Source organism: Anas platyrhynchos, chromosome 39 (genome assembly GCF_047663525.1).
Source record: "Anas platyrhynchos isolate ZD024472 breed Pekin duck chromosome 39, IASCAAS_PekinDuck_T2T, whole genome shotgun sequence".
NCBI lineage: Eukaryota > Metazoa > Chordata > Aves > Anseriformes > Anatidae > Anas > Anas platyrhynchos.
Genome location: NC_092627.1, coordinates 1,299,488 through 1,321,166, shown reverse-complemented (window position 1 = coordinate 1,321,166; position 21,679 = coordinate 1,299,488). Strand labels below are relative to the sequence as shown.

Genomic DNA, 21,679 nt, shown 5'->3' with positions numbered 1-21,679 from the left:
CAGTTGCATCATTCACCTCTGAACACCAAAATACACCATGGAACTCATTAAAATGCAAAAACTCCTAACATCCCTTTGATAGTTTTCTTCAAGCCTTTACGCCTCGTGCAGCTAATTGCAGAGTTTGCAAGATGTAGTTAAGGAAGAAGATTTCAAAGAGCAACCAATAAAAATATTTTCTTGTTTCCAAGGCTGAATTTTGCTGCATTTCAGTTTTGAACCTCATTCTCCTATTGCTATTCATCCAGGGTGACTTCTTTGGAGACCTTCATTGGGAGGAAGAGCAGAGTGTGCTGGTCCGACACCTCCACTGCCAGCAGTGGTCTTTATCCCTGTAAGTGCAGCCCAGCCCAGCACATGAAACCCTTTCTAAGATAAGTCAGGGTTTTTTTCAGAAAATATAAAAATAAACATAAACTAAACATAAACTAAACTAAACTAAACTAAACTAAAATAAAATAAAATAAAATAAAATAAAATAAATTTGAAATGACCATTGGATCCTGAGAAATTCAGCCTGACTTTCAGTAGAAACCTGGACATCCATGGACCCTCTTGGATCATCTGTGGAAAACTCAGGGTGAAAAATAAAGAAAATATATCTTTATTGGCTGTAGCTGTACCCATGAGCCTGGCCTCATTGCGGAAATTGTCCCCTTCCAGACACAGAATCCTCAGTAGAGTAAAGTGAAAAGAGCTGCCCAGTCAATGGAGTAGGGCAAAGTCCTACTTCCTGTGCTATAGATGCAGAAGGCAAAAAGAATTGCATTGTGCCTGACACTACTCTGGGACGTGTAACTCAGGTCAGGCAACTTTACCTTAGTGCTGACATCACTAAACTATGCTCCCAAGCTCTACATCTACACCTTGGCTCTCCAGTCGATGACCCAGCTCATGGATGGCAATCAGGGAGTCTCCGTTAGCGTGACGCTGCCTCAGGTTCTCCACCATGGTAGCCATTGGCACCTGCTGTTCTTCAACCCTCAGCAAACCCCCCAACAGAAGGATTCTGTGGAATCCCAAGCAAAGTAGACAACTGATTCATGTCCTTTGTCTCCAAGGCAGCTCTGCCAAAGCCCCACCGTTGGTGCCCTCTTGGAACTCTGAATTCCCTCTCCTGAAGCAGTCTATGCCGAGGATGCACATAGCCTCTGGGCCAGTCCCAATGGGGTGCTTTTGCCATTCCTTCCATGTTCAACTGAATTCAGCCTCCAGTACAGTTAACTGTTGGGATGCCCCTGTCACTCCAGAAATACAGGAGGGTTCTACCTTTTTCTAGCTGATGGCATTAGGGTACTCTGTTCAGAGGTGTCCAGTAGAGCCTGATGCATTTGTGGGTCTGATGTACCAGGCCATAAAATATACCCAGTCCAGTAAATCTGATTGTTCCTTTCTTCCCCACCTTCCCGTGGCTATAAGCAGGACTCCTCTAGTCCTGCTAATAGTATTCATTACGGTGTCTGGTAAATGAACCACTGGAAACAAGTCCCACCACAGCACAGCCATCCCACATGACAGGGGCAGAGCAATGACAGCCCAGGGACACATTTGGCTGCAGGAGTTGTGGCAAAACTCAGGCTGAAATATTCAAGAGCAGGACACTTCAAATGGCTGAGCCAGAACCCATCTGCGTATCCCCGTTTGGGAATCATCTCCTTCCATCAGGGATATGAAAGCAAAAAATGTGAAATGACCCGTCAGGTCAATGCACACAGACAGGTAAACTCACAGGTATTGTGCTGGAGTGGCAAAAGGCAAAAGGCATTGCGTTGTGCCTCAGACTAATCAAGGAGACCTAATGCAGTTCATCCCTGAGATAAAGCAAACACTGTAAGAACTGTGAAGGAGATGGAATCATGGCCGAACATGAAGAAGGATGTACATCACTGGTGAAGGAACTGTCTTTGTATTCCATCACCAAACTGGATTAGACAAGCACCACAACACCTAAAGGTCATATGTCCCATGACTCTGTCATCCCACGGGGCAGGGGAAGGGAAATGACAGTGAAGGAAGGTATTTGGGTGTGGATGGTGGGTCCCAGCAGAGACAAGGAGTCAAGGCAGTGGGTTGGGGGAGGCCAGCAGAAGCAGCCCAAGGGGTGGTGCTGCTGGTGAGGACATGTTTGTGGAAGCAGCCTGAGTGGGCAGCAGCTGTGCGCAGGCGAGGGGAGGCCAGGAAGCGCATGCCAAGAGCGCTGCTGCCAGGAGAGCCAAGGCCGGGGCCGAGCCCAAGGGCAGAGGCAGGCCCAGGGCAGGGGGCTACAAGGGCCATGCTGAGCTCCCTGCACCTGCAGCAGCCGCCCTGGCCCTCGGCCTCCTCTCCCCTGCCCCTGCAGCTCTGGGCTCCCTTGGCGCAGCCCTGGCTCTGCAGCACCAAGCCCTGCTGGGAGCCCTCCCCTGCATGCTGCCACCGCTCCCTGACGCTGCTGTTGCCCTCTGCCGGGCACTGCCCAGCCCAGCCCAGCCCCTGCCCACCTCTCCCCACCTCCCTGCCCTCTCCCCAGCCCAGCAGCACAGGCTGGGCTGGCCCCAGGGCAGTGCCCACCGCAGGCTGCTGCAGGGCTCTGGGCATGGCCACCACAGCCCCAGCCCTTCGCAAGGCACCGCAGCTGCTGGCACAAAGGCGGCTCTGGGCCTCCCAAGCAGCCCCCGCGCTGGGGCCAGCCCCGTCTCAGGAGATGGAGGTCCGTGAAGCTGCAGGAGCCCTGCTCTCTTGCCTGGCAGATCCCCAGCACACAGTGCCTGTGCCCCGCAGGGCCAGCCCCGCTCCCCAGGCCAGCACAAGAGGCCTGGCCCAGCCACAGAGCAGCCTGCCACGAGCAGGGGCCTGCACAAAGAGCTTTCCCTCTGCCCTTTCCCCATCAGTGCAGGCCCAGCAATGCTGCCCTGCTCTTCCCCAGGGCCATCCCTGCTCCCAGAGAGCCTTACCCAGGGCAGTGTGTCCATGTTGGCCTTGCCAGCCATTCCTGTTTCCCTCCCCATGTTCCACTCAGGGCCCCAAGCTGGCAGTGCTGTTGTGAGAGCCAGGGGCTGTGGTGACCCAGGACCCCAGGAAGCTCCTGTGGGTCTCCCTCCAGCTGTGCTGCTCAGGGTGGGCAGCAGACCTACGTCCATGGGGATCTCTGCCGCTGAGCCCCTTTCCTTCAGCCCTGATGGCTCAGCAGCACAGGGCAGTGCTGGGCAGGGCCATGGGGTGTGTCTGAGGGCACAAAGGGCAGGTGAGTGCTGCACCAGACCTCGCCCACAGCACTTCAAAACGGTTATCCTCAGTTAATCTGCAGTCTTACGGGCTTTCGTCTGCTGGCTCTTCACCACCTCTGCTGGCATTGCAGAACCCTCCTTTAGCCCATGGACTCCTCAGGTTCCCCTTTTCCATTACCAGACCCTTCTTTTCATGGTCACACATTTTATGAGGTTCTAACCACTACCCACTGAGCACATTGCCCCTGCAGATCCCCTGACATCTCCTGGAAGCTCCAGATTCCTCTCCAGTCTGGAATCTGCCATCTGCCCCACTGCAGAGGTTGCAGTCCCATGCAGATGAGTTTAAGATCAGTTGTCATCTCCTTAGGCAAGTGCTGCCATAATGGAAGCTCTTAGTGCTGCCCTTGGCTCCTCAGCGACCACCCTGGGACTTTTCAGCCTGTGTCCTTCACTCCACGAAGAACCCCAGGAAACAGAAGAGCAGGGAGCAACCTCTTGGCTCCATTCCTGATAGCACTTTTGGAAAAGGTGTCCAGGCTTCTGGGTTTACCCTCACCAGCCCCTTTTGTTACTGTGGTGCTAGCAGGGAGGCAACTGTGACCCAGGGATGTACAGTGCCTGCTGCTGCATTCAGACAGAGGGTAGCCACTGCAGAGACAACAGGATTGTCACCAAGGTACACGAGATATCAGGGCTGATCCAGAAAAAAGGCGCACAATGTGGAAGCAAAAAGAGAGCAGCAGGGAAAAGGCCACGTCCTGCTGCTGGCCATGGCCATGGCTCCAGGGAAGCAGCAGCGCCAACCTGAATGCAGCAGAGAGGCAGAGCCCAGCGGGCAGTGAGGGGCAGCCCCGAGGGCCACCGGGGCTGCTCCTGCATGTGGCAGCTGGGCTCTTGGCCCCGAGCCCCTCCTGCACGCTGGGGCTGCTCCCCCAGCTCCAGAGGACATGGGAAGAGAGGGATACTGAGACCAATGAATTTCCACTGACTTCTTTATTGTCTTTATCTACCTAGGAAGCCTGGGTCTGTGTGTACATTAGATGATATGGTAAAAACTAACACAACATGTAACAGGATTATAATTAATTACAATATAATGACAACACTAGTAATGATAAAAATGATACAATATAATGTGAATCAAAATATATGCATATTATTAAGAATACATCTTTTGAACACATCATGGATGCTTAAGCAGAATGAATGGAAACAGTTTCCTCACTGCAACCTTGAGCTCCTGGTTCCTCATACTGTAGATGAGGGGGTTCAGAGCTGGAGGCACCACTGAGTACAGAAGTGCGACCACCAGGTCCAGGGATGGCAAGGAAATGGAGGGGGGCTTCAGGTAGGCAAATATGGCAGTACTGACAAAGAGGGAGACCACGGCCAGGTGAGGGAGGCACGTGGAAAAGGCTTTGTACTGGCCCTGCTCAGAGGGAATCCTCAGCACTGCCCTGAAGATCTGCACATAGGACGCCACGATGAAAACAAAACAACCAAATGCTAAAGAAACACTAAACACAAGAGACAAAACTTCCCTGAAGTGGGTATCTGAGCAGGAGAGCTTGAGGATCTGGGGGATTTCACAGAAGAACTGGTCCACAGCATTGCCATGGCAGAGGGGCAGGGAAAATGTGTTGGCCATGTGCAGGACAGCATTGAGAAAGCCACTGCCCCAGGCAGCTGCTGCCATCTGGGCACAAGCTCTGCTGCCCAGGACGCTCCCGTAGTGCAGGGGCTTGCAGATGGCAACGTAGCGGTCATAGGCCATGATAGTAAGGTTATAATACTCTGCTGATATGAAGAAGAGAAAGAAAAAGACCTGTGCAGCACATCCTTGATAAGAGATGGCCCTGGTGTCCCAGAGGGCATTGGCCATGGCTTTGGGCAGAGTGGTGGAGATGCAGCCCAGGTCGAGGAGGGCGAGGTTGAGCAGGAAGAAGTACATGGGGGTGTGGAGGCGGTGGTGGCAGGCTACGGCGCTGAGGATGAGGCCGTTGCCCAGGAGGGCAGCCAAGTAGATGCCCAGGAAGAGTGCGAAGTGCAGGAGCTGCAGCTCGTGCGTGTCTGCGAATGCCAGCAGGAGGAACTCGCTCACTGAGCTGATGTTGGGTATTCTCTGACTTTGTACTTCCTTCTCTGTTGAAGAGGAGAAGGCAGAGCAATGTTAGAACAGACTTTTCTAAGGAAAATAGGAAATAAAACAGAAGGGTGGATAACTCAAAGTCAGAAATATGTCAGACCAATGAGCTTTGCAGTATTGTTGCAAACAACTGAGCTGATTGTGGAGCAAAGCTGCAACTATTTTCCTCACTTTATTTTATCCTAATTGCCAGTATAACACATATGAGAGGTATTGAATGATGGAACTCCATGACATTACTTCCACATTCTAGGTGATATCCTGTGGGTGCTAAGAGGCAAAGGATTTGTCCGCTGGGGAAGACTGAGCAGAGCAGTTCTGCCCATCAGTCCTGCTCTCTGCTGCCCTGGGCTACCCCTCTCTGAGCTACAGGACCATCCCTCTCAGGTGCTGCCCTGAGAAGAAACAGGAGACAGCTGAGAGCAGAGAAGCCCCACTCCAAGTGCAGCTGAACAGAATCTTCACCTTTTCTCCAGGGGACTGATCAGGATCTCAGATCTTCCCTCCTAGACAGAGCTGCAGAGGCCTCATTGCTGCTGCTCACAGACAGCCATCCAACAGCATGGACATGATGTTAGTATGGAGGTGTCTTTTCCTTGGGCAGCTGGATAACACAAGGATGCCAGGAGAGAGCTGCATCCTGCAGGAGAGCAGCCTACAGCCCAGGAGGATGCCCCACAGACAGAGCTGGATATCTGAAAGCTGGAGTGTCCCATATCTCAGCTGCACCCCTGCAGGGTCTGGAGGAGGCTTCTCCACTCGTCTCTTATCTGACAAGGGGCATCTGTCTTAGGGCACTCCAAGGGGCTTCTGGCAGACTTCATCACCTCGCAGGGCAACCCAGCAGGACTCTCAAAGCCTACTGCATTGCCCACTGCCCTCCCAGAAACAAGACCCAGTAGGGGACCCTTCCAGGACCTGCTGCTTCATGGCCCTGCAGCCAGACCTTTACCTTGTCAAGGGCTGTGCACATTTCTCCAGCAGGCAGCTCTCAGCATCCTCCCACCGCCAACTGCCTCCAAGCCCTCTCTCCTTCTCTCCTCTCCCCATGCCAGCTGCGGTCAGAGCCCCCAGCCCTGCTGCGCTGTGCAGAGGAGCTGCTCCTGAGCACAGCTGTCTCTCTGCACCAGGGCCCTCTTGCCACGAGCTCTCTCTGTCCCATGAGCCCAGCCCTGCTCAGCAGCACAGCACCAGCCCAAGGCACTGCAATCACCCCTCTGGGGGCTTTGCTGATAAGCCCACACATGAAGCTCAGGCACTCAGAGACAATTGAAGACATCTCTCCAGAAGTCCAAGTCAGAGGCACGTTTCTTGCAGTGTCCCCCTGAGGGCCAGCACTGACACAGCCTCCCTTGGAGCTCGTTAGAGCAGAACCCTGGAGGCAGTGAGGACAAGGAGACAAAGGCAATGTGAAGGTGACACTGAGGTGTAGACAAACTGGAAGTGTATCACCAAGCACAAGGGCCAGGCCTTGACCTCCATCCCCTGGGAAAGGAGATTTTTTCCTTGACAGGTTGCTCAGGGCTCTTTGTGGGGCAGTAGGAAATGGGGATGTGCATGGCCAAGTGCAGGAGAATGGTATGACCACTGCCTGGTTCATGGGTGGGGGTAAAGAGGCAATGAGGCCCTGGTGTTTTAACAATATGTCTCCTCATTGGCTTTAGTGGCTTAGAAGATAGCAGCCATAGCCATGGACACAAAGACTTGGTTCTGTTGGGACTTTCAGCCTTTCCAGTGTCCTTGCTCTTCCCCAAACCAGGCTGTCCTAGGAAATCCCAGTCCTGTACATTTTTCCCCCTTCCTGTAGACCATTGTGTTTGTGGTGTCTCACTGGATCTGAGCTGAGTTAGATAACTCTGATTTTCTTGGTGGCCATGGTCCTTGTAAGGCAGCTCTGTAGAAAGCTGGCCTGGTTCCTGGTGAGCAGGCACCACTACTTGTACAGCATCCCTCATGGACGGTGTTCACAAGTCTATGGAGCTGGATGGGATATAGCCGAGGGTACTGAGGGAGCTGGCAGAAGTGCTCACCAAGCTGCCTTCCATCATTTATCAGCAGTCCTGGCTGTCAGTCAACTGGTGACTAGCAACTGTGATGCTCACCTACAAAATGGCTGGAAGGAGGATCGTGGAACTACAAGCCTGTCAGTCTGAACTCGGTCCTGGAAAAGCTCTTGGAGCCGATTATCTTGAATTCCATAACACAATGCTTCCAGAACAACCAGGTGATCAGGCCCAGTCAGCATGGGTTTGTCAAAGGCAGGTCCCGATTGGCAAATCAGATCTTAAGGTGTGACAAGGTGATGCTCGCAGTGGATGAGGGAAAGGCTGTGGATGTGGTCTACCTAGACAGCAGTGAGGCTTTTCCATCTTTTCCCACAACATTCTCCAGAGAAACTGGCTGCTCAAGGCTTGGATGGGTGTACGCTTTGTGGGGTTAAAAACTGGCCCAAAGAGTCATAGTAAATGTAAATAAATGCAGCTGGAGGCCTGTCCTTAGTGTCCCCCAGGGCCCAGTACTACAGCCAGGTCTCTTCAATATCTCCACCAATGATGTGGATGAGGGGATCGAGTGCACCCTCAGTAAGTTTGCAGATGACACCAAGTTTGGAGTGAATGTTGATCTGTTAGGGGGGCTTGTGAGGCCACAGCTCGAGTACTGTGCTCAGCTCTGGGGCCCCAATAAGGATGTGTATCTATTAGAAGGAGTCCAGAGGAGGGCCATGGGGACGATCAATGGGCTGCAGCACTTTTCCTAGGAACATGCTGAGGAAGATGGGTTTGTTCAGCCTGGACAAGAGAAGGCTCTGGGGAGACCTTAAAGAGCCCTTCCAGTACCAATAGGGCACCTAGAAGAAAGCTGGGGAGGGACTTTTCATCAGAGTGTCATGATAGGAGTAGCGGTAATGGTTTTAAACTGAAAGAGGGTAGATTTAGATTAGCTATTAGAAAGAAGTTCTTGACTTAGAGGGTGGTAAGGCAGCGGAACAGGCTGCCCAGGGAAGCTGTGGATGCCCTATCCCTGGAAGTATTCAAGGCTAGGTTGGATGGGGCTTTGAGCAACCTGGTCTAGTGGAAGCCGACTCGATGGTGGGGCAGAGTGAGAAGCAGAGAAGGCCTTGATGCTGTGCAAACACTGCACAAGAACAGCGACTACAGCCACGGGTGACAAACAGTGCTCTGGTCAAATATCAAAAAGACAGCACCACAGGGGCTGCTCTGCAGAGAGTAACTCCATCCCAGCCAGAGTCAGTGTCCTCATGAGGGACAAAAACGCCCCGGAAGGAGCCAGGAAGGTGCTAATAAGCACCAGGACAACTGAGGAAGCCCAAAGGCCCTTCTGAAGGGTCACTGAGTGCCACCTGGGAAGCAGTGCTGGGCAATGGGGAGGGCCAGGAGAAAGACTTGGGTGAAGGTTGTGAGGAATAAGAAATTCAGGGCTTTAGCAGCTGTCTATGGGTGGAGTAGGAGGACGAGGTCACTCCTGTTACTAGAACAGTGCTGAAAGTGCCTGCGCACAGTGCGGGATGTCTGGGCTGTGCTCAGCCATGCCCCAGGAGATGACCTTGCTCTCTTCCTCCCCACCACTCCCCACATGGGGCAGGCCCTCAGCAAACACCCCTGAGCCTGGAGATGCACCAACCTGCTGTGCTGAGGTGCCACTACTGCAGGAGAAGAAGGAAGGGTTGGAGAGACACAGGAGGTCTGTGGGCAAGAGTGGTGTGGCCTGGGGAAGTGAGTGCCTGGGAAAAGTTATCCTGTATCCATAGGAGCCATTCTGGAAAGAAAACTTGTAGGCAGGAACCGCACTTTTGTGATGGTGCAGAGCTGCTGGGTACATTGTGCAGGGTGCTCTGATGGACATTTGTGTCCTTTTCCATCATGTATTAAGTGCCGCTTTTCTCAGGAACAGAGTAACCAACAGAGCTGTGACAGATACTCTGAGATCATGAAAGCCATCGGAAAGCTGATCCCAATGAGATAGCTGAGATGTAGGGATCAGGAGAAGCATGGACAGCAGAGATGTGAGATAGAGAGGAGGGAATAAGGGCTTGGCCTGCAGAAATTAAAGATTGTGAAGAGGTAAGACAGTTCAGGTTCTGCTGATACTGCTGTAGCAGTGACTTAAAACAGTTATATGAGGCTATTCCCCGGCTTCAACTGGTAAACTTAATTCCTACACCTAAATCCTACTCCACACCCTGACAGGAGTCCACTACTCTAATGACTGACCTCAATGTATCCCTAGAAGACAAAACTCAGCCCATAGCCGCTTCCCTTAGCTCTTACTCTCTTAATCACTCTGATTTCTGCTCTTAATACTAGAACTAAAATGGCCTACACTGGAAAACTGCTTAAGAGACCTAAACAAAACCCTTACCCCAAGTGAATGTGAGGGGCCATGGATCAGATCAGCTAGTGGGCCACAAGGAGGAAATGGGTGGGAATGCTCTGAGGAGCTCTGCTCTGCCTCAGGATCTCCTGCCCCAACATCAGGAATGTGACTGTGACAGGGACTGTGAGGTCACTTCTGTCTCTGCACTTGATACGGCAGCAGCAGGAACGTGTCACAGAAAGGGACTGTGAGGTCACTTGTGTCTGGAGGTGGCAGGTCAGCCTTGCCTTCTCCCTGGGAGCTGCACGTTTGGGCTGACATCTGGCAGTGGCCCTGCTAGGCCAGCAGAAGGCACCTGCTTGGCATGCTGACTGGGGGATCCCCTCTGCCTCCACACCCAGGAGGACACAGGCAGAAAGAAGGCCCCCAGATGGGTTGTCCTGTCCCTTCTGCTTGAGTCCGTGAGTGGGCACCAGCAGGCACAAGTCTTGGCTGTGTCTAGCCAAGAAGCTGCAAGGCCAGCAGCAGGCCCCTGGCTTGGAAGATGCTGGTGAGTATCTATGATCAGACCCTAGCTTCAATTTTCAAGGAACAGCCGTTGAGGGTTGATGACGTATTGGTGATATGATGGAAATGCTGGGATGAGAGTAAGGTGGTGAACAGAGATGGGTGTCTGCAGACTTCAAGGAAATAGGACAAAGTGTGGGACAGCATATTAAATCCTGCAGAGGAGAAGGCAGAGTGCTGGCAAGAATGGAAGGACCCAACAGCCTTGTCACTTTGGCTAGAGCTTATGAGGAGATGAGATAATGTCACTGCAGTGTTTAATTCCTTGCAATCCTGTGCAGAGGCAGGGTGGTGTCATACCAGTGTTCTTCTCATGGCATCACACTGCCCACCACATTCCTCAGACCCCCAAGAAAAGTCCTGAGCCAGACAGGGAGGTGCAGGATCTCCCCTTCCAGTGGCTGGGGTCAGGCCTTGGACCTTTTGCTTCACCAAAATCAACCAAGACTTTTCTCAGCACAGTGCTTTGCCTGTCTGTAACCATGGCCTCCAATTATCTGTCCTAACATGTCCCTGGGGAGGCTTTGTTAGTAACAGCCCTCAGTGGGGCCCATTAATACTCCAAGTCACTTCAACTTTTCCTTCTGACTTTACTTGCTCAAGTGGTTACATCACTCTCCTCTCAGTACCTGAGCTTCATCGACTCAGCACCAAAATGCACCATGGACCTCATTAAAATGCAGAAACTCCTATCATCTCTTCCATAATTTTCTTCAAGCCTTCATGCCTTGTGCAGCTAATTGTAGATCTTGCATGGTGTACTTAAGGAAGAATATTTCATAAAGCAGCTAATAAAAAATATTTTCTGTTTTTAAACAGTGAATTTTTCTGCATTTTAGTTTTGAGAATCATTGTCTTATTGCTATTCATCCACGGTGACTTCTCTGGAGACCTGCATCGGGCAGAAAAAGAGAGTATAGAGATCTGACTCCTCCACTGCCAGCAGTGGTCTTTGTCCCTGTAACTGCAACCCAGCCCACACATGAAACCCTTTCTAAGACAAATTGGATTCCTTCAAAAAAAAAAAATTAAAATAAATAAAATAAAATAAAATAAAATAAAATAAAATATAATATAATAAAATAAAATAAAATAAAATAAAATAAAATAAAATAAAATAAAATAAAATAAAATAAAGTATTAAAATTGAAATGACTTCTGCATTCTGAAAAATTCAGTTTGAATATCAGTAGACACCTGGACATTCATTATTCTCTTGGGACTTGTGAGGCAAACTTAGGATGAATACTAAAAAAAAAAAATTCTTCAAGTGGCTGTAGCTGTACCCATGAGCTTGGCCTCTTTTGGGAAATTGCCCCTTCCAGCCACGGAAACCTAAATTGAGTAAAGTGAAAAGACCTGCCCAGTCAATAGAGTAGAGCAAAGTCCTACTTGCTGTGCTATAGATGCAGAAGGCAAAAAGAATTGCATTGTGCCTGACACTACTCTGGGACACGTAACCCAGGTCAGGCAACTTTACCTTAGTGCTGACAAGTCCATCACTAAAACACGCTCCCAAGCTCGACATTTACAATGTGGTTCTCCAGTCGATGAACCAGCTCATCTTTTTCCTATTTGGGAGATCCTCTACCCATACACAAATCCCTTCGTCCTCTCTTACTTGACCAGCATGGTGACTGGGTTGTGGAACACCCTCATCACTCAGCTGGTGCCTGACACCAAACACCTGCAGATGCCCGTGGCCTTCTTCCTGGGGGAGATTCGTCCTCCTTGCACACCTTGTACAGCTCCAGCACCATGTGCCAGATGCTGGCCAGCTTCCTGGTTGGGGACAGCACCCTCTTTGCTCACAGAGGTGGCAGCACTCTCAGCTGCACCTTCTGCATGACCGCAGTGCTTCCTGCTGGGGGCCATGCCCTATGGTCAGCCCTGGGCTGTATGCCATCCCTGTTCTCTGCAGGGTTCGGGAAGCGGAAGGTCTGACTCCAGAAGGCAGCAGTACCTGAACCAGGGGAATTTCTCTCGTGTACACTAATTCTTTCTCCTCCTCCCAGCTACAGTTCTGTGTCCCCAGTGTCATAGACACCTTCTTTGTTTTTCCCCCATTGCTGGGGCTGTCCTGCAGTGCCACAGTGATACTCTTGGTTTTGCTTTCAAAATTTGCATTTGTATCCAATCTTCCTATTCCCAATCATGCAGATTTCATGTGCGTGTTTCCTGTGTTGGCAGGCCCAAGGCTTTATCTACCTGCTCTTCTGTCCTCACGAGTGTCACTGTTTTCTATGGCACAATCATCATTTTCTGTGTGAAGCACAGAACAGCCCACCTCACAGATCTTAACCAAGCTCTTTCCACACCTTCATCATCCCCCTGGTCAATCCTCAGGTTTCTTAGTGGTGGTGTAGGAAGGGTGAGAGAGGTGCTAGTGGAGATGCTAGCATTGTCATAAGACCTATCTCAAATACCTTGGAAAGGACAGATGGATCAAAGAATTTTCCTGGGACTTGGAAAAAGCAGATGTCAAACCCATCTTCTAGTAGAGGGGCAAGCAGAAGGATGATTAAGCCTAACCACGGAGTAAAATGCCAGCCTTAACCTTAGGCCCTCAAACCAGACCTAAACTGAAGACCTCAAAGCTTGCCCTTATTCTAAACCCTGAGCAGGATCCTTAGGCACAACACTAAACAATTCCTTGAAGCCCTTGCCATTCCTTTAACCCTGGAATGTAAACACTAATTCCTAAACATTAACCTTAACACCTAACTCCCAAAGCTCTCCACCATGCACACAGCACATCTCAGCTTCAACCATACTCCAACCCCTAACTTCAGCTGCTTGTCCCCTTGGGCAGGGCAGGGGCTGTGAGGACCTGCAGCAGTCCCATGGCATTGGAAGAGGCATGTGAGGTGACAGGTATGTCATCAGATCACAGGCCACAAGGAGGAGCTAGACAGGAATGCTTTCATGGGATCAGATGTGCCTCAGGATCTGGTGGGCCTGCAGGATGCATGTAGCTGTGAAGGAGGCTGGGAGGTCACTTCTGTCTCTGGAGCTGACGGAGGACCAGCAGGAGGAATGTGGCTCAGATAGGGACCATAAAGGCCAGAAGCATGCAGATGGCATTGAAAATGATGGTGAGGCACCTTCTGTTCTGGTCGGGTGAGAGACCCCAGGAAGGCTGATGGGGTGGGAGTCATGCTTGAGGTATAGTTTGTGAGACCATAGAATCAGAGAATGGCTCCTGTTTGAAGGGACCTTAAAGGTCATCTAGTTCCAACCCCCTGGCCATAAGCAGGGATGCCCCCTATGAGATCAGGTTGCCCAGGGCCTCATCTAACCTGCTTTTGATCAGCTCCAGGGATGGGGCACCTCTAAGGTCTCTTGGCAACCTGTTCCAGTGCCTCACCTCCCTCTGAGTGAAGAGTTTCCTCCTAACATCTAATCGAAGTCTCACCTCTTTTAACTTAAAACCATTTCCCCTTGTCCTATCATTATCTAATTGAACAAAGAGTCAATCTCCGTCTTTTTTATAAGACCCCTTGAAGTATTGAAAGGCCACAAAGAGGTCACCCCGGAGCCTTCTTTTCTCCAGGCTGAACAGCCTCAGCCCTCTCAACGTTTCTTCATACGAGACTTGCTCCAGCCCCTTGATCATCTTTGTGGCCCTCCTCTGGACCCATTCTAACAGATGCACACCCTTCTTGTGCTGGGGGCCCCAGTCCTGGATGCATGACTCCAAGTGGGGCCTCACAAGGGCAGAGTAGAAGGAGTAGAAGTAGAAGTGACCGGTACAGAATGCACTCTCATTGTCAATCTCATTGTCTGTCATAGATAAAGATATTAAACAGTACCAGTCCCAGGACAGACCCCTGAGGTACAATACTTGTCACCAGCCTCCACTTGGACATAGAGCCATTGAGCACCACTCACTGGGTGTGATCTTTAGGCCAACTCCTTATCCACTGAATGGTGCACCCTTCAAATGCGTATCTCTCCAATTTGGAGACCAGGATGTCATATGGGACAGTGTCAACGGTCTTACAGATGTCCAAGTAGATGACATAGGTCGGTCTTCTCTTGTTGTCTGATGTGGTCACTCCATTGTAGTAAGCCATCACATTGGTCGAGCACAATTTGGCCTCTGGTGAAGCCATGCTGGCTGTCTGAGATCACTTCATTGTCTTGCATGTGCCTTGACATTGATTCCAGGAGGATCTTTTCCATGATCTTTTGAGGCACAGAGGTGAGGCTCACCATTCAATAGTTCCATGGGTTCTCATATCTACCCTTTTTAAAAATGGGAGTCATGTTTTTCTTTTCAGGTCACCAGGGACTTCACCCAACTGCCAGGACTCTTCAAATATGATGGAGAGAGGCTTGGCAACTACATCAGATAGTTCCCTCAGGACCCTGGGTTGCATGTCATCAAGCCCCATAGACTTGCACTTGTTAGGTTTCTTCAGGTCGTCTCAAACATGCTCTTCACTTACAGCAGGTGGGAATTTGCACCCACAGCCACCAACTATGGTTTCAGGGAAATGAAAGACTTGGGAAACCTGACTGGCAGGGAAGACTGAGGCAAAGATGTTGTTGAGTCCCTCAGCCTTTTCCATGTCTGTCATTACCAGTTCACCCTTCTCATTCATCACAGGGGGTACAATGTCCTTGGCCTTCCTTTTCTGAGCAAGGTACCTACAGAATCTCTTCCTGTTATTCTTTTCATCCCTTGGCAAGATCAGTTCCATCCATGCATTGTTTCCTTTTCCCATCCCTCCACATCTGAAACTGAAACATACTTGAGGGCTTGGGAAAAGTAACGCTGGATGAATAGAAGCCACTTGGGAAACAAAACTTGTAGGTAGGAAGCACAGATCTGTGGAGGTGCAGAGCTGATGGGAACATTGTGCAGGATGCGCCTAAAGATCTATGTACCCTTTTCCCTCCTGACTACAATGCCACTACCTTCTCAGGAATGGAGGAGCCAACAGAGGTGAGACAGATACACGGAGATGTTAAATGTCATCAGAAAGCTGATCCCAGTAGAATATGGGGAGGTCAGGGGCAGCCTGGACAAGAGAGATGTGAGATTTCAGGGTTGGAAGAGGAGCATGGCCAGCAGAAATTAATGATTCTGTAGAGGCAAGAGAGGTCATTGAATGTAGATGCTACAGTAACACTGACTTAAAACAGTCATCTATTGCCCTTTCCTTATTTGAACCAGTAATTTTAATCTTTAAACCTAAATGTTACTCCACCACTCTGAGAGGAATGCACTACTCTAATGCCTGAACTCAAAGTATCCATTGAAGCAAAACTCAGCCCCTTTCCCTTACCTTTACTCTCCTGCTTACCCTATTCTCTTCCCTTAAGACTAGCATTAAAATGCACTATTTAGCCCTAGAGAAGATGTTGGCAGGCCTAAAAAAACCCTAAACCACAGGGCTTGCCCATACCCTTGAGACAGACCTGATAGACACAGAACACCAAAGTTTCCCATTAAACCTGTGTTTATTCTCTAACCTAGAATGGTGAGCCCTAGTCCCTAAAGGGGACTAGGCTCCCCAGGGAAGTGGTCACTGCACCGAGCCTGTCTGAATTTAAGAAGAGATTGGACTGTGCACTTAGTCACATGGTCTGAACTTTTGGGTAGACCTGTGCGGTGTCAAGAGTTGGACTTGATGATCCTTAAGGGTCCCTTCCAACTCAGGATATTCTATGATTCTATGATTCTATGACTAGAGAGAGGACAGCCCTACCTAAGGATGTCCTGACCCAGCAGGAGCAATGTGACTGTGAGGTCACTTCTGTCTCTGCACTTGATAGGGCAGCAGCAGGAACATGTCACGGAAAGGGACTGTGAGGTCACTTGTGTCTGGAGGTGGCAGGTCACCCTTGACATAGACCTGGGAGCTGCACTTTTGGGCTGACATCTGGCAGTGGCCCTGCTAGGCCAGCAGAAGGCACCTGCTTGGCATGCTGACTGGGGGATCCCCTCTGCCTCCAGAGCCAGGAGGACCCAGGCAGAAAGAAGGCCCCCAGATGGGTTGTCCTGTCCCTTCTGCTTGAGTCCATGAGTGGGCAGCAGGAGGCACAAGGCTTGGCTGTGTCTCCACGAGAAGCTGCAAGGCCAGCAGCAGGCCCCTGGCTTGGAAGATGCTGCTGAGGTGACTTGTGTCTGGTTCTTGGAATGCATGCAAGAAGGCTGATGGTTTGGGATGCCTACTTAAGGAGTGTTTTCCATCCTGATGGAGCTTTCTCTGGTAGTAGGAAAGAGCAGGAGAGAAAAAACTGCCACAAAGCGTGCCCTGGAATGTTGGCACTGGCCATGAGGAGGAAGAAATGTCCAGGGGAACAACTGGTTTTGCTGCTAGTAACAGAGGCAAAGAATTCATTAAGTGTCTCAGCCTTTCCCTCATCCCTTGTCAACAGGTTTTCCCCCCAAAATCCTATAAAGGATTATGATTCTCCCTAATCCTCCTTCGTTTAAAGTATTTTTTTATTATTCTTATTTTATTTTATTTTATTTATTTTCTTTAAGAGTAGATGGATTGAGCTCCAGCTGGGCTTTGGCCCTTCTAATTTTCACCTGCACAGCCCCATAACATTCAAGACACAGCTCCAGACAAACTGACAGCATGCATGAGAAGAAAGCACAGCAAATGTGGAACCTGGCAGCATTCCATCCCCTAATCTTGTGTGGCTGTGCTGCAGTTCCATTCAGATGGTTACTCCTGAATTATCCAAATTTCCCTGCAACTCTTGCTGCTGCTGCTGTCTGGTCAGAGATAGCACAATCACACGAAGGTTGAACTGTCTGCCTGCTGACATTAACAGCTGATAGAACAGAGCATCACTCTGGCACAACCTTGAGAAACTGCAGGATTTTGACTTCAGAAAACTTTTGACTTTAACATGGAGAAGAGCCCAGTCCTGTGCCAGAGGAAGAGTAACCCCACCCATCAGGGCAGACTGTGACCCTGCCGAGTGAGTAGTGGCAAGGATGATGAGGTCCTGGGCACAACGAGGGATGCCATACGAGCAGTGGTGCCTCCTCACTACGAACCAGGTTAGCTTCCTACAGAGCTGCCTTATGAGGAGCATGGAGAAGATCTGAGTTATCAAGTCCAGCTCAGACCCGGTGTGACACCACACGGACAAGTGCCTACAACTAGCTGGTAAAGAGGTGAAGGTCTGGGAGTCCCTAGGACAGCCTGGTGTGGAGAGGAGCAAAGGTTTTACCATGGCTGAAAGTCCCAACACTGAGGCCTGACTGAAAGTCACTGCCACTGAGGCCTGTGAAGAGACACCTTGATAATGAGCACAAGGTCCTCATTATCTCTCTGCATGCACCCATGAACCATGCAGGAGTTGTACCATTCTCCTGCACTTGGCCATGCACATCCCCATCTCCTACTGCCCCATGAAGAGCTCAGGGAAAGGTGTGAAGGGAAAGGATCTCCCTTCCAAAGGACAGGGGTCAAGGCCTGGCCCTTGTGCTTGCTGACACACATCCAGTTTTCTTACACATCAGGGTCACCTTCACATTGCCTTTGTCTCCTTGTCCTCACTGCCTCCAGGGTTCTGCTCTAACGAGCTCCAAGGGAGGCTATGTCAGTGCTGGCCCTCAGGGGGACACTGCAGGAAACTTGCCTCTGACTTGGACTTCTGGAGAGATGTCTTCAATTGTCTCTGAGTGCCTGAGGTTCGTGGGCTCATCAGCAAAGCCCCCAGAGGGGTGATTGCAGTGCCTTGGGCTGGTGCTGTGCTGCTGAGCTGGGCGGGGCTCGTGGGACAGAGAGAGCTTGTGGCAAGAGGGCCCTGGTGCAGAGAGACAGCTGTGCCCAGGAGCAGCTCCTCTGCACAGCACAGCAGGGCTGGGGGCACTGCCTGCAGAGACAGAGTGCTTAAAGGCAGGCAGAAGTGGCAGGATGCACAGAGCTTACTGGGGGAGAACACTTCCCAGCCCTGAATATGGTAAGTCTCTGGCTGGGGGGCAATGCAGCTCCAGTTCCTGGAGGAAAGAGAAGCCAGGGGAGCAGGAAGGGCTGCCCAGGGCTGTGGTGCAGAGCAGGGTCCCTGCACTCAGCCTGCACGAGGAGCATAGGGGCTTGGGCAGAGGAAGGGCAGGGCAGGGGCTGCCTGCAAAGAGAAGGCACTTTCTGCACTCTCTGCCTTCCTCTTTGTGCTCTGACTGTGGGGCAGGCTCTATTTTAACAGGGTAGTTGGATTTGCACTGGTGACTGAGCTTCCTATTGCATTGAACTGAGACACAAACAGGTTAGTGATGAACCTCAGAATATCCCTTCCCTTCTCTCTGCTTACAGACTGCACCAGGGCTTTTCTGAGCTGTTCTTTAGGGTGTGCAGGCAGGGGATGTGGTTTTTCAGCACAACCTCTGTGTTCATCCATCCCCCAGCTGAGTGCTGCAAGCAGCCAGCAGCTGGGAACGAGGGGATGGACAGAGCAGCCCTCCTGGATGTAACCTCTGGTTAAGGTGTGCCTCCACAGCGACATTAACCATTGCAGTGGAGTAGAGGTGTCCCACTGGGGACTGATGAGCAGAGGTGGCTTCTGTATACAGGACACTCAGCAAGCACAAAGCAGGGCTTCAGACAAGGAGATAGACAAAGGTCCGCTTGGAAACACGGAATCTAAGGCTCTAACTGGGAATATTAGTCAGAGACTTTACTCATAACAGTCTATACATGTATATTTTCTTTCATTTTGTAGGATCTATGTCCAAAGTCAGCAAATGCCGAACATCAGCTCTGTGAGTGAATTCCTCCTGCTGGCATTCGCAGACACGCGCGAGCTGCAGCTCCTGCACTTCGCGCTCTTCCTGGGCATCTACTTGGCTGCCCTCCTGGGCAACGGCCTCATCCTCAGCACCGTAGCCTGCCACCACCTCCTCCACACCCCCATGTACTTCTTCCTGCTCAACCTCGCCCTCCTCGACCTGGGCTGCATCTCCACCACTCTGCCCAAAGCCATGGCCAATGCCCTCTGGGACACCAGGGCAATCTCCTATCAAGGATGTGCTGCACAGGTCTTCCTCTTTGTCTTCTTGATGTCAGCAGAGCATTCTTTTCTCACCGTCATGGCCTACAACCGCTACACTGCCATCTGCAAGCCCCTGCACTACGGGAGCCTCCTGGGCAGCAGAGCTTGTGCCCAGATGGCAGCAGCTGCCTGGGGCAGTGGCTTTCTCAATGCTGTCCTGCACACAGCCACTACATTTTCCCTGCCCCTCTGCCAAGGCAATGCTGTGGACCAGTTCTTCTGTGAAATCCCCCAGATCCTCAAGCTCTCCTGCTCAGATGCCTACCTCAGAGAAGCTGGTGTTCTTCTAGTTAGTGGTTGCTTTGGTGTTGGTTGTTTTGTTTTCATAGTGCTGTCCTATATTCAGATCTTCAGAGCTGTGCTGAGGATGCCCTCTGAGCAGGGCCAGCACAAAGCCTTTTCCACATGCCTCCCTCACCTGGCTGTGGTCTCCCTGTTTCTCAGCACTGTCATGTTTACGTACCTGAAACCCCCCTCTATTTCCTCCACATCCTTGGACCTGGTGGTCGCACTTCCGTACTCAGTGGTGCCTCCAGCAGTGAACCCCCTTATCTACAGCATGAGGAACCAGGAGCTGAAAGCCACGCTGAAGAAACTGATGCTGGTTTTAGTATTTGCTTAGTAATGAACTGTCTCTCCTTTCTAGTTTAGCTCAAGTTAATCTCAGGCAATTTGTGCCCTCTAGGTATAGCATTTGTCCTTGTTTGATTTCGGATAGAGTTAATTTTCTTCCTAGTAGCTGGTAGAATGCTATGTTTTGGCTTAGGATGAGAAGAGTGCTGATGATATGCCAATGTTTTAACTCTTGCAGAGCAGTCCTTACCAAGGCAAGGGTGGTTCAGCTTCTCACTCTGTCAAGGACAACAGGCAGATTGAGGGTGCAGCAAGAGCTGCGAGGGTACAGACCCAGGACAGCTGACCCAAACTGGCCAAAGGGGTATTCCATACCTTCTGACGTCATGCTAAAAAATATATAGGGGTGGCTAGCCATGGGGAGGAGGCCAGACTGCTCGGGGTTAGGCTGGGCATCGGTCAGCGGGTGGTGAGCAATTGCACTATGCATCCCTTGTTTCGTCCACATTAGTAGCAGTAGTGCTATTATCATCAGTATTGTTATTATTATTGTTATTCTTATTTTCCTGTCTTAATAAACAGTCTTTATCTCAACTCACAGGCTTCACATTCCCGTTTCTCTCCCCCATCCCAGAGAGGGAGAGGGGAGGGTGAGCGAACAGCTGCGTGGTGTTTAGCTGCTGGCTGGATTAAACCACGACAGTCTTTTTGGCGCCCAACGTTGGGCTCGAAGGGTTGAGATAACGACAGATCTGACCAGAGTGTGTTAAACTAAAATTGGTAGTATTAGACCTCCTTAATAGTTGCTAGTCACAATGCTGATTGCTTTAATCTCAAGTCTGCTGTGCCTGTTTTCCAAATTGAGTTTTATAGCGCGTTACTTTCCATATGTGCTCTCTGTTATGCTGTTTATCCTTTCCGGGCCCTGTTGTTTTTAAACAGTGAATTTTGCTGCATTTCAGTTTTGAGAATCATTCTCCTATTGCTGTCCATCCAGGGTAACTTCTTTGGAGACCTTTATCAGGAAGAAAAGCAGAGTCTGGAGGTCAGACACCTCCCCTGCCAGCAGTGGTCTTTGTCCTTCTAACTGTAGACCAGCCCACACATGAAACCCTTTCTAAGACAACTCGGGTTCCTTTAGAACAAATAAAATAAAATAACATAAAATAAAATAAAATAAAATAAAATAAAATAAAATAAAATAAAATAAAATAAAATAAAATAAAATAAAATAAAATAAAATAAAATAAAATAAAATAAAATAAAATAAAATTCAGATCGTTATCGTACAGTGTGGTGTAACAGTGGCTTATGAGACGATGAAATTTCTGGTCATGACCCTAACATTGTATAGCACTGTCGTCGACTCTATACTTTGGAAACCATATCTCAGAAACTGTTTTCAATTGCACCTATTGCCTTTTTTCATTACGGAGCCAATCTGTGGAGGGGAAAGGTGAAGATATGTTTTCCTACCCGTTCACTCTCCCTTTCTCCTTCACCTTCCCCTTATCCTCCTTGTTCACTCTCCCTTTCTCCTTCACCACCCTCTTATCCTCTGAAGCCCAGAACACATAAATCTTATATAAATCTTAAATACATCTTAAATAAGTCTTATAATGCTAAACTGACTCAGAATTTATAACAATTTGGTGACCCCCATGTGATCCTCTTGTTTCCCGAGGCTGTGAACAGCTAAAGGAGGCACCCCCACCCTTGTTTCATTGTGGCCCTTTGCCGGCAGCAGTACAGAGCCCAGCAGGATTATGAACATAAGAGGCAAGTAAAGAACAAAGAGCTCTCCCTTCCTCTGGTTTAAACCTGTAATTCT

General features: G+C 50.1%; 2 protein-coding genes across 2 annotated transcripts; one reads left to right on the top strand and one right to left on the bottom strand.

Moving 5' to 3' along the window:
* Nucleotides 1-4,389: 4,389 nt before the first annotated feature.
* LOC140001215 (olfactory receptor 14C36-like) lies at nucleotides 4,390-14,369 on the bottom strand. Its single transcript, XM_072032386.1, has 2 exons — nucleotides 14,168-14,369; nucleotides 4,390-5,348 (listed from the first exon to the last, which is right to left on the bottom strand). The coding sequence occupies exons 1-2, from the start codon at nucleotides 14,367-14,369 to the stop codon at nucleotides 4,390-4,392; spliced, it is 1,161 nt and encodes a 386-aa protein (XP_071888487.1).
* Nucleotides 14,370-19,312: 4,943 nt separating this feature from the next.
* On the top strand, nucleotides 19,313-20,337 carry LOC140001231 (olfactory receptor 14C36-like). Its single transcript, XM_072032399.1, has one exon. The coding sequence runs from the start codon at nucleotides 19,313-19,315 to the stop codon at nucleotides 19,895-19,897; it is 585 nt and encodes a 194-aa protein (XP_071888500.1). The 3' UTR covers nucleotides 19,898-20,337.
* The last annotated feature ends 1,342 nt before the right edge of the window (nucleotides 20,338-21,679 follow it).